The sequence below is a fragment of the Natrix helvetica genome (assembly GCF_964273705.1).
Source record: "Natrix helvetica genome assembly, chromosome: 12".
NCBI classification, from domain to species: Eukaryota; Metazoa; Chordata; class Lepidosauria; order Squamata; family Natricidae; genus Natrix; species Natrix helvetica.
In genome coordinates, this window is record NC_138556.1 from 19,270,507 (window position 1) to 19,286,157 (window position 15,651).

The 15,651-nt window shown below is 42.6% G+C and overlaps 1 protein-coding gene across 1 annotated transcript; it reads left to right on the forward strand.

Moving 5' to 3' along the window:
• On the forward strand, nt 1-14,903 carry ACSBG1 (acyl-CoA synthetase bubblegum family member 1). Its single transcript, XM_081964760.1, has 14 exons — nt 1-397; nt 1,079-1,140; nt 1,749-1,966; nt 2,653-2,741; nt 3,446-3,566; nt 4,075-4,155; nt 5,848-5,997; nt 8,225-8,401; nt 9,496-9,677; nt 9,868-10,098; nt 10,837-11,054; nt 12,653-12,792; nt 13,609-13,855; nt 14,053-14,903. The coding sequence occupies exons 2-14, from the start codon at nt 1,119-1,121 to the stop codon at nt 14,127-14,129; spliced, it is 1,953 nt and encodes a 650-aa protein (XP_081820886.1). The 5' UTR covers nt 1-397; nt 1,079-1,118; the 3' UTR covers nt 14,130-14,903.
• Nucleotides 14,904-15,651: the final 748 nt, after the last annotated feature.

The window sequence follows — 15,651 nt, forward strand, 5'->3', positions numbered from 1 at the left end:
AAATGTAACTTCCTCCAGGGTCTACATCCATGACTCTGCCACTTCCAGTTCTCCCTTTGTGCCAAGGGGATGTCTGATCACACGTCATTGAGATTCTTCTCACGGAGAAAGAAAGAAAAAAACACCGAATGAAAGGAAAGTTTGTCCTTGCTGAACACGAAGGAGTTTCTCCGCAAGTTGACCAGGAGAAGCTTTGGACACCCCCCCATCTATCTCGCTGCATGTCTGCTCAAGTTGACGCCCGTTGGATTCTTAACTAAAACCAGCACTTTGTGACTCCGGAGTTCAATAGAGTTGATGCCACTCTGCTTGTCCCTAAAGAATTGGGTCAGTTTGACGGGTTTTCTGAAGAAATAACTGCAGAAGGACAAAAGTGGACCAGAAATAAAGCAATCAGGTAAAATAATGCCTGGAAAATTGCTTTTTTCTTGAAAAATGGAGGATGCATTGTACAGGTGCTTGTTTAGAAATAAGGATGTCAGGACTGTAACACATCAAACCGATAATAGCTTTTTTAAAAAAAATATCAAAAGACTTGGGAAAAGTTTTGACCCACATTTTGTTTGGTTGAGTTTAACTGGGGCAGCAAGAAAGTTTTGTCCTTCCTGAATGGCAACTTTTTGAGTTGTCTTTTGACAAATTGAACATAAAGCAATTCAATGGGCTAAAATATAGGAATGCATGAATGTGTTTTCTATAAAAGTAGGAAAAGTTGGGCTGAAACGGGGGCAGGGCGGGGGTGGGTGGGAAGCTGGATTCTGAAATAGAGAATAAGTGCAACTTTTTTTTTTGGAAAGAAAACGGTGTTCCAAAAAAGATACAGAGTTGTAATACGTGCTATTGAGAAAAAAAATGGATTTTTAAAATATTATTTTGTTTGCAAAGAATAACTTCCCTTGTGAAAAAGAGAGTAAATGCTGATGTGCTAAAATGATTTATCTATAGAACTTGCTTGAGAGAATATTGTTCTATGTTTCTACCCTGCATTAGATAAAAATATTGCCCATTGCGATTTGTCTTCTGAGAACTCTGAACCTCTGCAAACTAAGGGAGTTTTAAAATCTCCTTCCTTTCACAGAAATTTGTCAGAAGCCCAGAGCATCTGAAAAGATTCTGGAATGAGTCTGGAAAAAGATTCAGGTAAATGAATATCAGGATGAATTTGAATTGGTTTATTTGTGATACATTGAAGCAGATAGAAGACGGAACGGAATCTACTTTTGGGACAACGATTCATGAATTTATTTCTACCTTGCATATTGCAAAAGCTCCCATTTAGGAGCCCTTGGTGCTGTAAACTTGGTTGTTTTCTTTGCAGATGTTTCATTACCAAACTAGGTAACATCATCAGTGCCAAAAGTGAATGGGGATCTTGCATATTCTTCTAGCACTGATGATGTTACTTAGTTGGGCAATTCAACGTCTACAAAAACACAACCAAGCTCAGGGAGACCCAAGGGCCTCACACTTCGACCTTGAACTACGAATATTCTCGTTTATTAGCTCCTGCTCTCTTTTATAAATCAGTAAAATCAAAATCCTCCTGGCTGTAGGATTATGATATAGAAAGATTGCTTATGAAAGAAAACAAGTTGTAAAGGAAAGAGGAAATCCAGAAAAATGCCGTTGCCTCTTTTATCTTCCTCACAAATACCTATTTGGTCCCAATGAAAAAAGAAGAGCTAACATAGCTAGAGTTTTTTTCATCTCCAGATACTGTCACTGAATAATCTGCTCTTGTTTCCTAGCTCTTCTCTGGACCACAGCAGCAGACGGGCAGGTAAAGCTGCGAAGGGACCCCACCTGCTCACAAGCGCCAGTAACAATTCACCAGATGTTCCTAGAATCCCTAGAGAAATACAAGTCTCTCAACGCATTAGCCAGCAAAAAGGAGGGGAAATGGGAAAAAATTACTTTTTCGGAGTATTACTGCCTTTCTCGGAAAGCGGCCAAGAGCTTCCTGAAGGTAAACTTTGGGTTTTTATAGTATACCCTTTATTTTCATTGTACAAAATAAATACCCAATACCCATTGTGTAGTCTTTGGGATGACTGAGACTTATTTAAGTGAGTGCCCATATACGTGCAATTTTATCTTTATATTCAGAATGATCTATACCGTTGCATTTTTGCAACAGTTCTTATAAAGAATAATACTTCAGCAGGAATCCTGTGGCAGCCTCTCACCTAACAAACTTTTGGCGTAGACCACCTTCCTGTTTTTCTCCTTCCTCTCCTTTTTCTCCTCCTCCTCCTCTTTTGCAAATTGTGGGACGACTGCCTTTTGAGCAACTGCAAAGATATTCAAGCCCTGATAATTTGGTACTTCCCGTCCTCATGAAGCCTCAGCTGATTTGATAAGTGAAGACAGCCGCCAATGTTCTTCTTTTTATTTTGACTAAGTGAGGCAAGTATTGTTCAAACAGCAAGATATCGCAAGGGGTTTAGAAAAGCAACAACAGCAGCTAAAATCAGAGAAACAGCCAGAAAGTTGGCGTGGGATAAGGATTCTGTGCTAAATGACCTAGAAATGATGCATGCCAAGCTAAATGAGAAAGGGGAGAAATTAGCATAGTTCACATCTGGGGGGCGGGGGAGACTTTCTCTTTCTTTCCAACAATGTTGACTGTACTGTTCCTTTTCCCCCCTCAAGCTCGGCCTTGAACGATTCCACAGTGTTGCGATTCTGGGTTTTAATTCTACAGAGTGGTTCATTTTGGCTGTAGGAGCTGTATTTGCTGGGTAAGGTTGGAAACGTCCCCGTTAGGGATTTACGGAGGAAAATGCGACACAAATAAACTGGCCAGGGAAGATGGGCTGACGTAGCTGATGGTTTAGCTGGAGCCCCCTTCTTGGCCAGCTTCAGGTGGGGAGAGCTGGAGGGGTACCAGCAGGTCCCAAGATCAACAAGTTACAAGCCATTGGGTATTTATCCCAAGCAAGCTGCATTAAATGCAAGGGATGAGTGAAAAAAATCTGCAAACTGTGCACAAGTCTTGATGCTTATATGGAATTGTCCATCAACTTTTCATAAGCAGATTCCCACTGATTTTTTTTAACCTCTTAGTTTAGATCTGGGTTTCTCAACTACTTGAAAATGTGTGGACTTCAACTCCCAGAATTCCCCAGCCAACTGACTGGGGAATATTGGGAGTTGAAGTCTACACATCTTTCTGGACTTTGAGAGTTGGTTCAGACCAAAGTTGTGAAACACTGGTTTAGATTATAGTCTGGCATTTCTGGCTAGATTCCCATCCAAACACCATCCAGTTGCAGTCCTGCTTTTGAGATCAGCCAACATCAGTTGGACCCTAATTAAAAAAAAATCCAGTGTTCTTCTATAATTGTCATAAGCCTTTGGTTTTTAAGCTAGGAAATATTAACCCACTTGTATGATATGGCATGCTTGTCATTAAAAAGAAAATGTTATTTTCACTCAACAACAGTGGCATTGTGTCTGGGATCTATACCACCAGTTCTCCAGAGGCCTGTCATTATATTGCTCATGACTGCAGAGCCAATATTGTGGTGGTGGAAAACCAGAAGCAGTTGGACAAGATAATGCAGGTAAGGAACGTGCCTGCTGCTAGAATTTACACCCCTGTTTGAGAATGTCACCTTGACTTTATTTGCCTCTATTTATTTGTGAATTTATTTGCTGGGCTTCCATTTATGTGTTAGATTTGTGTCCCACATTTTGCCGTTTTAATCAATGTCAGCTTAGAGCAGCTCATATTACAGATTTAAAACTTATTTTGAGATCCAGTAAAATTGGCTGTGAAGGGTTACCCTGGGCTGTACTCCGTTGCAAAACAAACCCAGATTTGCATGTCACTAAGCTGGTTTGTTTACTTTTGTCTTAAGGTGTCTGGTGAACTCAGGCATTGTGGTTAGTTAATTGAGTTTTATGGCTTAAATGTTACATACAGAGCAAGCTTTACAATTCATTACAATTCATGTTTGTCTGTCTGATTTCTTTTCAGTTGAGTTGGAAGGTTAATTTTTTTGTTCTAGTATAGCATTATCCATAATACAAATACAAAGACTTTAAAAAAAAATCTCAAACTTTACACAGATCTGGGATCGTTTACCATACTTAAAAGCTGTCGTGATGTATAAAGATCGTGTGTCTGAGAAACATCCCAATTTGTATATGGTATGTAAATTCATGCTAAATCAAGTAATTCATCCATTTTAGTTGCCTCGTTAGTTTTAATTCCATTCTCCCTCCCCATTGCTGGGATTTCTGTAAATAGTGAAAAACAATTGCAAGAGGAAATATTAATACTTCAGCAAGACAGAAAAGGAAAAAAAATCTGGGGAGTGTCTGGTTGAGCCGATGCATATTGTTTAGCCATAGTTTGTTAAATAAGCCACAATTGGCAGATTCAAACATACAGCTAGGTTCAAATAGGTTCGAACCTATTTGAACCTAGCTGTAGAAAATAGGTTCATATATCTTACTACGAATGACATGAACCTGGTTGATATATTTAAAGACATCTGGAATTCTAAAAAGCAGAAGAAACACCCTATATCATGGGTGTCTAACCATGACGACTTTAAGACCTGTGGACTTCAACTCCCAGAATTCATCTTCCAAGATTCCCCAGACAGCCATTCTGGCTGGGGAACTCTGGGAGCTGAAGTCTACAAAGTTACCAAGGTTGGATACCTGTGCTATATACTGTGCATCCTCAGCCTTTAAAATAATACTTTCCCACACATGTGAACAAGACTTAATAAAGGTGTTATCTCAGATTAATTAGCTAAAACTTGAGACCAATTCAGCAACAGTAGTAAAACTAAGCCACCAGCTAACTAATCCCACAGACTTTAGCTTGCTAAAAGACATCAAGAGATGCTCTTATGAATTATGAAACATGAAGATGCTTAAGCCTCAAGCACAGTTCATTGGCTAGGAAATGATGGTCTCTGTTCCCAACATGTAAGGGTGTCCTTCCCTGCCCTTTGTGTTTACTGGAAGGATAGTATCATGGTAATGGCGAAAGGATTTCTCCCCAGACGTGCTGACACTTCACACTTCGTCATCCTGACCAAACTGACACCGTCCTCCTTTGAAGTGTTAATGGATGGGCTCCCCGTTGCCTGGGTGCTGTTTCTTGGCCAGCTCATGCATCAGCGTCAGATTTCCAATTCTGTAGATGTTTTAGCTTTCCGTTCTAAAACTCTCCATGGGAGGAGATTCACAGGAGCCTTCTTCACAGGGTTCATAAGTCATGTGTGAAATTATATGTTCTGTTGCTGCTCTCTTGTCCCAGCAATTACACCAGCAAAACATTCTTAGAGTTAGACTCTTTACTTGTTCAAGGATAGGACCAGTCCTTTGGAGACCTATCAAGAATCCTTTAGTTCTTCCCCATTGTATCCCTAATTTTCTCGATGCCCATGTTTTTTTTAATTGTCATTGGATGTAAAAAGAAGGACATTTATGACCACATTTTTAAAAGAATGTAAAACCAGTTAGTAGTCCAGGATGCAAAATTAGGAAGGTGGGGAGACAATAATTGAACTTACAATCCTCCCACTACAAAAACCTAGTGCTATTCTCCTTCCAAATGGTATTCATTTAGCATCTTATTTGACAGACGACATGCACCCCACATAAAATAAACAGGGGTTTGGTTTCCTGAGCCCAATTCAATGGATTTACTTTGGAGGGAGCATATGCATTTCATGGCCATATCAAAATTGTATATTGGTGTATTGCAAAAGCCTTTAATGCACTAAAGATACTCAAGCCTGGTGAAAATAAATGCAGGAAGATTAACAGATATATTATGATGAAGACCTGGGTATCTTAGGGACCTTCCTCTCTGTTCCATAGATGGATGAATTCATGGAGTTGGGAAACGAAATTTCGGATGGACAACTTGATGCCATCATCAACTCCCAAGAGGCAAACCAATGTTGTGTCCTGATATACACCTCTGGAACAACAGGGAAGCCCAAAGGGGTCATGCTGAGCCACGACAATGTAGGTATTTTAGCTGTGTCCATGTCAGTAAATGCTAACAATAGCAAATTAGAAACAAAAATTAAACCTCACTGCCAAAATTAATGCAAGAATACAATGATAACTGTATTACGTGATCGATTTTGCATTGAAGATTTATTAATAATCCCCTCAAGGCCTGAAATGCAAGGATTAAAATATAGATAGTAATCTACAGTAAAAAAAGAACCAGATATAAATGCCGAAATAGCTAAAAAAATGTAGAACAAAGTTCATATTTCTTCTGGAAGTAAAAAAAATAGTAGAGATTTACTGTCAGGATAACACAGAAAAGTGTTTTTTTAGTATACACAACAAAGGGCCATATTTCTCCTTGTCTCTAGGCAGCGCCCAAATGTGTCCTGCCAACTGCCTGGTCTTTTTGCCAGCTTGGGAGTAAAAGAGATTACTCTGTCCTTGGCTGAACTGGCATAAATCATGTTTTCTCTTTTATTCCAACACTGCAATGGATTCCCGTCACCTTGGAAAGAGGTCAGGGGGCTGGGAAGCGAGACAACTGTGGCAGAAGAGAGATTGGCCCTGGGCACAGAGAAAATCGTGCCACAGAGTTTTTGGCTGTCTCAAGGAAGGCTGGAGACCACTCAGGTTGACAGTGGAGGGAAGTTCCACAGTTGTGCCCAGTGGAAGATATGTCTTTTAAACAAGGATCTCCACCCTTGGCAACTTTAAGTCTTAACTATGCGCTGGCTGGGGAATTCTGGGAGTTGAAACCCACAAGTTGCCAAGGCTGGGGAATAGAATGACAGGGTTGGAAGGGACCTTGGAGGTCTTCTAATCCAACCCCTGCTCAAGCAGGAGACCCTATACATTTCCAGACAAAAGGCCATCCAATCACATCTTAAAACCTCCATGGATGGAGTCCCCACAACTTCTTGAGATGGTTCAGAGGCCCATAAAGTTGATTTTACCGATAGAAGAGAATATTGGTTTTCTCTCTTCTTGTTGGGCTGATCTCTTCCAAAGAAACCTATTCATGGATCACAGAGTTGAAGTTGGAGACCAGAAACGCCTCTTCTCTGTGCAAGGTCTAGCTTGCTCGGCCCGGCTATTCCTGATTTCCATGTGCAGAAAGGCTATTTTTATTGTCTCCCTCATTGTGGAAAGCATCTGCTGGCCCTCACTGCGCACCAAGGCCCCTTTTATTAAAAGATGACCTGCTCTAAACGGTCATCAGATTCTGCCTGAGAATTTGGCCACCTTGATGCTGCTTGGATGACGGAGAAGAGCATATTTGGACGCGGTGGAGACAGTATTATTTACTAAGTTGATCTCTCTCCCACTGTTATCTCACGACTCTCAGCAGTTATAAAGTCGCAATAAACACGCCAAAATGTTAAATCTAATCCAATTCTAGGCTGCATAAACAGAGGGATAGAATCAAGATCACGTGAAGGGTTAATACCACTTTATAATGCCTTGGTAAGGTCACACTTGGAATCCGGCATTCAGTTTTGGTCGCCATGATGTAGAAAAGATGTGGAGACTCTAGAAAGTGTGCAGAGAAGAGCAACAAAGATGATTAGGGGACTGGAGACCAAAACACATGAAGAACGGTTGCAGGAACTGGGTATGTCTAGTCTGATGAAGAGAAGGACTAGGGGAGACATGATAGCAGTGTTCCAATATCTCAGGGGATGCCACAAAGAAGAGGGAGTCAAACTATTCTCCAAGGCACCTGAGGGCAGAACAAGAAGCAATGGGTGGAAACTAATCAAGGAGAGAAGCAGCTCAGAACTGAGGAGAAATTTCCTGACAGTGAGAACAATTAATCAGTGGAACAGATGTTGCCTCCAGAAGTTGTGAATGCCCCAACGCTGGAAGTCTTGAAGAAGATGTTGGATAGTCATTTGTAGGGTTTCCTGCCTGAGTAGGGGGTTGGACTAGAAGACCTCCAAGGTCCCTTCCAACTCTGTTTTTCTCCTCTCTTCTCCTCTCCTCTCCTCAGCTTTGCCCCATTTTACGAACTTTCTTGCCACAGTCGTTAGGTGAATCACCACAGTTGATAAGTTAGTAATCCGGTTGTTAAGTGAATCTGGCTTCCCCATTGACTTTGCTTGTCAGAAGGTTGCAAAGGGGGAATCACATGACCTCGGGCCACAGCAAACAAAAAACAACCACCACCACCCCCCCCCCAGATCCTTGGCTCAGGACTTTAATTCTTTGTCATTTCTTTCTTAAACCTGGACAGATTACCTGGACCTCTGCCCACGCCAGTCAAGCAGGAGACATGCAACCAGCCGAAATCCAGCAGGAGAAGATTGTCAGTTACCTGCCACTGAGCCACGTTGCTGGTCAGATGTATGACCTCTGGACTGGGATCAAGTGGGGCGAAGAGGTTTATTTCGCACAACCGGATGCCTTGAAGGTCTCTCGGCGGGATTTGGGGCCAAGTTTTTTCCCCATATAATTCCATGCATCTTCCGTAAGATGCACTCTGGACTTTTCAGAAGGATAGGATGAGATACCCTTCTAGAGAAATAATAAGGGAAAAAGAGGGTGGACGTACTTTATAGGCGATAACCTGATTAATCCCTTCAGCAATTTCAATTAACCAGTCCCAATCGTGGTAAGATTAATTACCAATAGAAGAATAGAATAGAATAGGATAAGGTAGGGTAGGGTAGGGTAGGATAGGGTAGAGTAGAATAAGAATAGAATAGAATGATATAGAATAGAACATACCAGAATAGAATAGGAATAGGAATAGAATGCAGAATAGAATAGGATAGAATAGAATAGAATAGAACAATAGAATGTAGAATAAAATTAGAATGAAATAGAATAGGATAGAATAGAATAGAATATGGCTAGTGCTCTCTGAGCAAGAACGTTCTTGCGGATGTTTCATGATCCAACTAGGTAACAATATCAGTGTTATAAGGGAGAAGAGGAGGAGGGGGGGAGTCCTTGGTGCTCTCTGAGCTTGGTTCTTTCCTTGCAGAGATTTCATTACCTGTCTAGGTAACATCATCAGCGCTTGAAGGGAGTGAGTTTTGCTTTCTCTTTATATGCAAGTAGCTCGCCCTATCTGTGTTGATGGGAATGTCCTGTTGTTGACTGTTTGACTGGTGGTAGTTCCTTGATTGGGGTGCTGTTTGTTGCGTTAGAGATGACTTAAAGTACTCTTAAGATTAAGACTAGGTCTCCTAGGGAGATGATATATTTTTAGACTTTCAAAGGGCTCTTTTTGTGACATTTGCTGACCTGCCAAACTCAGGGAATGCTTTTTGAGAAATATGGGGTAGCTACAAAATGATACCCCTCCTACCCAACCCCCTTTTAAAGCCGAGTGAGGCAGTGGCTGTGACTCCTTCATCTTCTAACTCCTGGTTTCATAATTTAACAAAAAGCCCCGTGAAGGCAAGATCCTCTAGTCTGACCTGTTAACCAGGGAGTTGGCATGGAGTGGGCATCCCTGGTCTCTTGGCTCCCAACCTCCCCTCTTTTTGGCCTTCCCAGGGAAGCTTGGTTGAGGTCCTCAGAGAAGCTCTGCCCACTTCCCAAATGGGAGTGCCCCGTGTGTGGGAGAAGATGATGGAGAAGATCAAAGAGGCTTCTTCTCAGACCAGCTTGTTGAAGAGGAAGATGCTGTCTTGGGCCATGTCGGCCACTTTGGAACAAAACCTGAGCTGCTCAAATAGGTGGGTACCCACAGGGACCTGCTTTTTTTTGGGGGGGGGAGAAAGGTTTTACAGACCACAAACGGAGGAAAAATAAATCCCTCATTCTGTGTTTCCCAACCTCTGGGGTAGAAGCTGTTCTTCAGCCTATTGACAAAGGGACACTCGGCTCCTCCCGATCTCACCTTCAACCCCTTTTGCCTCTTTGTAGGGACTCCAAGCCCTTCTGGATGGGGCTGGTGGACTCGTTGCTCCTGGCGAAGATCCGCTGGGCCCTGGGCCTCTCCCAGTGCCAGAAGCATTTCTCCGGAGCTGCCCCTCTCCCGGTGGAAGTCTCCCACTTCTTCCTTGGCCTGAACATTCCTATTTATGAAGGCTACGGGATGAGCGAAACCTCCGGTCCCTTTTGCATCTCTGGGCCACATGTGTATCGACTCCACAGGTAAAGATCCGGCCTATTCTCCTTAGCAACCCCCAACAAAGCAACCTGGGGAAGTTTAGCTTGCAGGTGGTGAGGGTAGACTGGGCTAGGGGCCATCTGCAAAGATAAGGGAGGGAGAAAGCAATTTGTGGTGTTTTCCCTGCCATCCCTGGGTGTGGGTGTGAAATGTAGCTTCACAGAAAATTGTGGTTGCCGCATAAGAGTTTGGTCCTTTACCTCCAACTCCTGCAATTAAAGACGGCCTTTTTTTTTACAGCGTATTAAACTTAGTTGTCATGATGATGGAGTTTATTTGTGCTTCATACACTGGCAAATAAAAGCATTGGTTTCATTTAGTGACTCTGTTAAGCTCACTGTGAAAACCCATATGTTATTTGGAATTCCTTGGAGACTCGAGAGCAGTGTTTGTCACCCTCGGCAACGCGAAGAGGTGTGGGCTTCAACTCCCAGAATTCCCCACACACCTTTTCGTGTTGCCGAGGGTGACAAACACTGCTCAGAAGTAACATTGGGGAAAAGGAAGACCTGCTTTCCCCAATATTCCATAACCATTTCCTCTTAGGAGTATTAGATATTTTCGTGATGCATCTGGAAGCCGTTGAGTGCCAGAGCTCCAATATTTTTAAAAATAAGCAAATGTACAATTGGAATTAAAAAAAAAAGACTGTCTAAGGTTGCGTGGTCTGGTCATCCTTGACACACTCTTGTTTCTGCTGTCCATCCTTTCCTTCCTTCCAGCTGTGGCAAGGTTGTCCCGGGCTGCCATGTTAAGATAGTTAACGAAGACGAGGATGGCAACGGGGAGATTTGCTTTTGGGGACGGAACGTCTTCATGGGCTACTTGAACATGGAGGACAAGACCAGGGAAGTGATTGACCAGGATGGCTGGTTGCACTCGGGAGATCTTGGAAAGATGGACCAGGATGGATTTCTTTATGTCACCGGAAGAATTAAAGGTGGTGCCTTCTTTGCTGCTTTTTGAAGTCCTCCAGATGTTTGGGATCACAGCTTCCATACTTCTTTCCCACTGGCCAGAGTGGTTGGAGCTTTAGTCTCAAACATCTGGAGATCGCCTTGCCCTAATTCACTTCCTTTCAGCTGTCCAGACTGTTAAATGCTCAGGTGCTTCTACCCAGCCCTTCAGAACCAAATTAATTTTAAATAAAGTTTTATTTTTTCATTTCATACATATTCACAAATCTATGTTCTTGTAAATACTATTAACCTATATCTATTAAATATTGCCATTTGTCACACTCTTCTTACAAATATAGAAAACACAGTTGGGGTCACTTTCTTGCCACCCCATATCTCCATCTTGTTTTGCAACAACCCTACTCCTTCCTTCTTCTCAACTGCCTTCTCCTTTCCTCCTCTCCTTCCTCTTTCCTTCTTCCCTTCCCTTTCCCCCACTCCTCCTCCTCTTCTTCTTCTCCTTCTCCTCTCTCCTACTCTTTCTTCCCCTCCCTTACTTCCTCTGCTTTACCCTTTCTTCTTTTCCCTCCTCTTCCTCTCTCCTTTCCATTGTTGCCCTTACTTATTTTCTTACTTATTTTCTTTCTCTAGTAGATTCTCGGGGTGGCATTCCAGCGATCCCAACTTTATCTTTACATAAAAATAAGTTTTCTCTTCCACATTTTTTCCCGTTTCGTACTTCAGTAGCAAATTCCAAGCTCCATTATTGATGGAGGCTGCCCTCTTTCGGCAATCGTGCAGAAGTTTCCCAAGAATCTCTCAGCATCCCTTGAGGCCCGGCACAATTGATCTCTTGGAGAGATCCTTGTTTGATGGGAATGGTTAAATTTCAACTAAATCAATTAGCAGCAGGGCCTACATAATACTTCCTAATGTTCAGGATAGCCTTTGCTGAAGTAGATGACATTGGTTGAGCTGGATTTGACTGTTTCTTGTACATAGGACGGCCAAGAGATTCTGCACGATGCCATATGACAGGGGTGTCCAAACTTGGGAATTTTAAGACTTGTGGACTTCAACTCCCAGAATTCAACTCCCAGAATTCTGAGAATTGAAGTCCACAAATCTTAAAGTTCCCAAGTTTGGACACCCCTGCCATATGAGAACATAGCAAACTTTCAGTTTAATGGACGGCTTAGAATTTGCACGGATCAATTTCCCATCTGGATAGAAGTCTGTTGCATCCAAAATAGCCAGGTTTAGGAATTTGGATTTAATTTTCACATTTCTTTTTAATCGTCGTACATCTTTTGCGCTTTGATGTGGGCGAAATGTAGTCATTTGTGTTCATTCATGCAAGTTGCCTAGCGCATTGATCGATGCAAATGACACCGTGATTTGGTTGACGTCATTTGCAATTTGAATGGACATTTGGCCGGGGTTGGGGGGGGGGTAAGGTGGAAGAGAAGGATACCCCCCTGCACTAGTTCATCCCCACTGAGATTTTACTGAACATGCCAATGGGGCTATAGAGAAGTGTTTTCAAGGATGCTAATCCATCTTCCCTGTCACAGATTGAAGCCTAGGATGACGATGAGATGTATTTTTGAATTGAACTTTGATGTTCTGTATTTCTTAGAGCTGATTATTACAGCTGGGGGTGAGAATATCCCTCCAATCCCCCTGGAAGAAGCGGTCAGGAAGGAGCTGCCTCTTATTAGCAATGCTGTGTTGATTGGTGACCGGAAGAAGTTCTTGTCTATGCTGCTGACCTTAAAGGTACATGATGCAAATAGGGTTTTTTTTTTTAATTCATTGACTGATACTCAGTTGCATATTTGAAATGTGGGCCTTTTCCTTGGATGCCTTGATGAGATGACCAGTTTCACCCCGTTTCAGATCCACACAATGTCTTGTATCAAAGTCCAGCCAAGTCACCCAACACTCAACCCACCCGTGCTTAGGTTTTGTGCAACCACTCGATTTTCCTTTGACATGGTTAAAAGTGTCACTGTTCTCACCGAGGCTTCCCAAGAGCGTGAAGCAAACTCCTTTCCCCAGCACAAAAACCTTTTATTAATTGACTGTGAGTTCTGCTCATTCACCTCCAGCAAAGTCTTTCAAGGGAGGATTTACAGTCACAGACCTTCTCTGGCTTGGAGAGCTGCCAGGCCGATCTCTGCAAAACCTGGCAAGGAGTCTCAGAAAGTCAGGAACCAATTAAGCAAACTCATTGTCTCTCCTGCAAACTCCTCCCCTTTCACTCCTCTTTTATTTCCCCTGGGAGGGGCCATTCACCCTCCACCTGTGGCCTCACTCCCAAGTTGACCCCTGTTCTTTAGCGGCTCCCTTCTCCTGGCAGCTCTGCGCATGCGCACACTGGGAACAGGTTCCAGCTGTTCGTCTGCCTCACTTATGTCTGACTCTGATCTGATGTCATTTGGCCCTGGCCCCCTCTCTGCCTCCAACACAGAGCCCTCATCAGAGCCTTCCCCAGACTCCAGGACTGGCCCAGGTTCCTCCCCAACCTCCTCACTGTCCTAAAAACTGCTGCAAAATTACAGTCACGTGTAATTTTGTTGTTGTTATTATTAGTGTTCAGTGGATCCTGATACATCGGAACCCACCGACTGCTTGACCCAGGAAGCCAGAGTCTTTTGCCAAAAAGCCGGCAGCAAAGCCACACGGGTGTCCGAGATTGTGCAGAGCAGAGACTGCGCCGTTTACCGGGCTGTGCAAGATGGCATAGACCGCGTCAACAGGCGCTCCGCCAGCAACCCTCAGCGCATTCAGAAGTGGGCGATTTTAGGAAAAGATTTCTCTATTTCCGGGGGAGAATTTGGTGAGTTTACAGTGAATTGTGTAGGGGGCATTTTCCATTCTGAGCTAGATGATTGGGAAGGTGGTGGGTTTGTGAAGCAAGAGAATAAATTCACCAAAATTGCACGAAATCTACAACCTGAACTGAGCCCACCTATCATTTCCCTTCAATTCATCCCCCAAGGACACCTAGTAATGAGCAATCCCCTTCCCCTTTAGGTCCATCGATGAAATTAAAGCGGCAAGCGGTAGCCGAGAAGTACCAGGACGAAATTGAAGCTTTTTACAAGGATTGAAGTTGAGTCGCCTTCGCTCAGTCAGAAGAAATCTTGCCAGTTTCTTTTGTAAAACATTAACCGTTCCCATGCAAACATTACACTGGAAAAGGTATGAATCGTTTTTGCAATTTTGGGCAGAAAGCATCAATAATACTCTTGTGGCTTCTTATTTTCAATTTAGCAACCAGAAAACACCAAATCGGAACTCCCAAATACATTCCAGTTAACATAGGCTTTTATTCTATTGCAGTTATATCGTCTAGAATAATTAAGCTGTCCCTTGAAAATACTTTTAAAGCAAACTGTATTTTGATTTATTCTGAATTCCACAGGAACTATTCAATTGAATGGATAAAGGTCATTTTTAAGCCAGCTTTTTTTTTGGGGGGGGGGGGCAAACATACATCAAAAGATAGAAGTATTTTGTAAAGCAAAGTTTGGCTTAAAAAATGTAGAAGTACCCCAAAATGTACTCATAAAACTCTGCAATGAGCTATGATAATTGGTTCAGATGGTGCTGTTGTGTTTATTACAAGCTTTTTATACTGCCATATTCCACATGGCTCTAAGTAGATTATTTTATTCAATGAAAGACTTTTCCACGGTTCCAGATTCTTTTTTCTCCAGCCTTAGTAGTTTCCATTGAGAAATCTGAAGACTTTCTATGATTCATGACAAAGCTAGTTTGTAACCTCAATGCATTGCTTACACTTAACGTTCTTTCTAGAATCAGTCTGAGATCTTGCAGAGATAAAAGAGGGAGATGCAAAAATAGATTGCCGGAGCATTTAAAGCCTCACTTCTTATTAAAAGAACACAAAAAAGCAAGAGATTTCTTTGTAAAGTCTTTTATTTTCCTCCCGTTATGCATCGAATGGCAGGCCCCCACCTCATTTATTACAGACAGCTGCAAAAAAACACATTCTGACCCAGGAAAAGATACGTTTCCCAGGTTTTGAACCCATACCGAGATATGAAAGTGACCGCATTAAATACCGCACAGAATCACACACAGGATAAAGCTGGCTGCCTCACGGCTACTTTTCTGAACGGTAAAAATATCGAATGGAATTCTTGGTAGCAACGCAAGCAGTTCTGCTGGTCTGATTTCAATGGGAATGTATATCACCCACACCCCTCTCAAAATTCCCCACCAAGCTGGAGCATGGCTATCTGGGAGTTGAAATCCACAAGTCTTAAATGATGCCAAGATTGGACACTCCTGTGTTAAAGGTTTACAGTATAGTGGACTACGTAAGGAAAGGCCAACGGGGCTTCCAAGAATTTCCAAGGAAAAGAGAAAGATTCCACCTTTAAGGAGCGGAAGTACTAGCAGCAGAAATATCGATGCTTTGGTACCCAGCATCTCTCTGCAATTCCTCTCTTCCACCAACATCTGTTCCCACGAGACAAAAGCAGATTCCCCTTCAAGGACATTTCATTCGTTGATCCCTCTTGCAACAGGAGAAAACTCCCACCTTGGCATGCGTTTTGTGTTTGCTCACATCACCTGGAACAAAAACGAATCAAGCAACCGTCA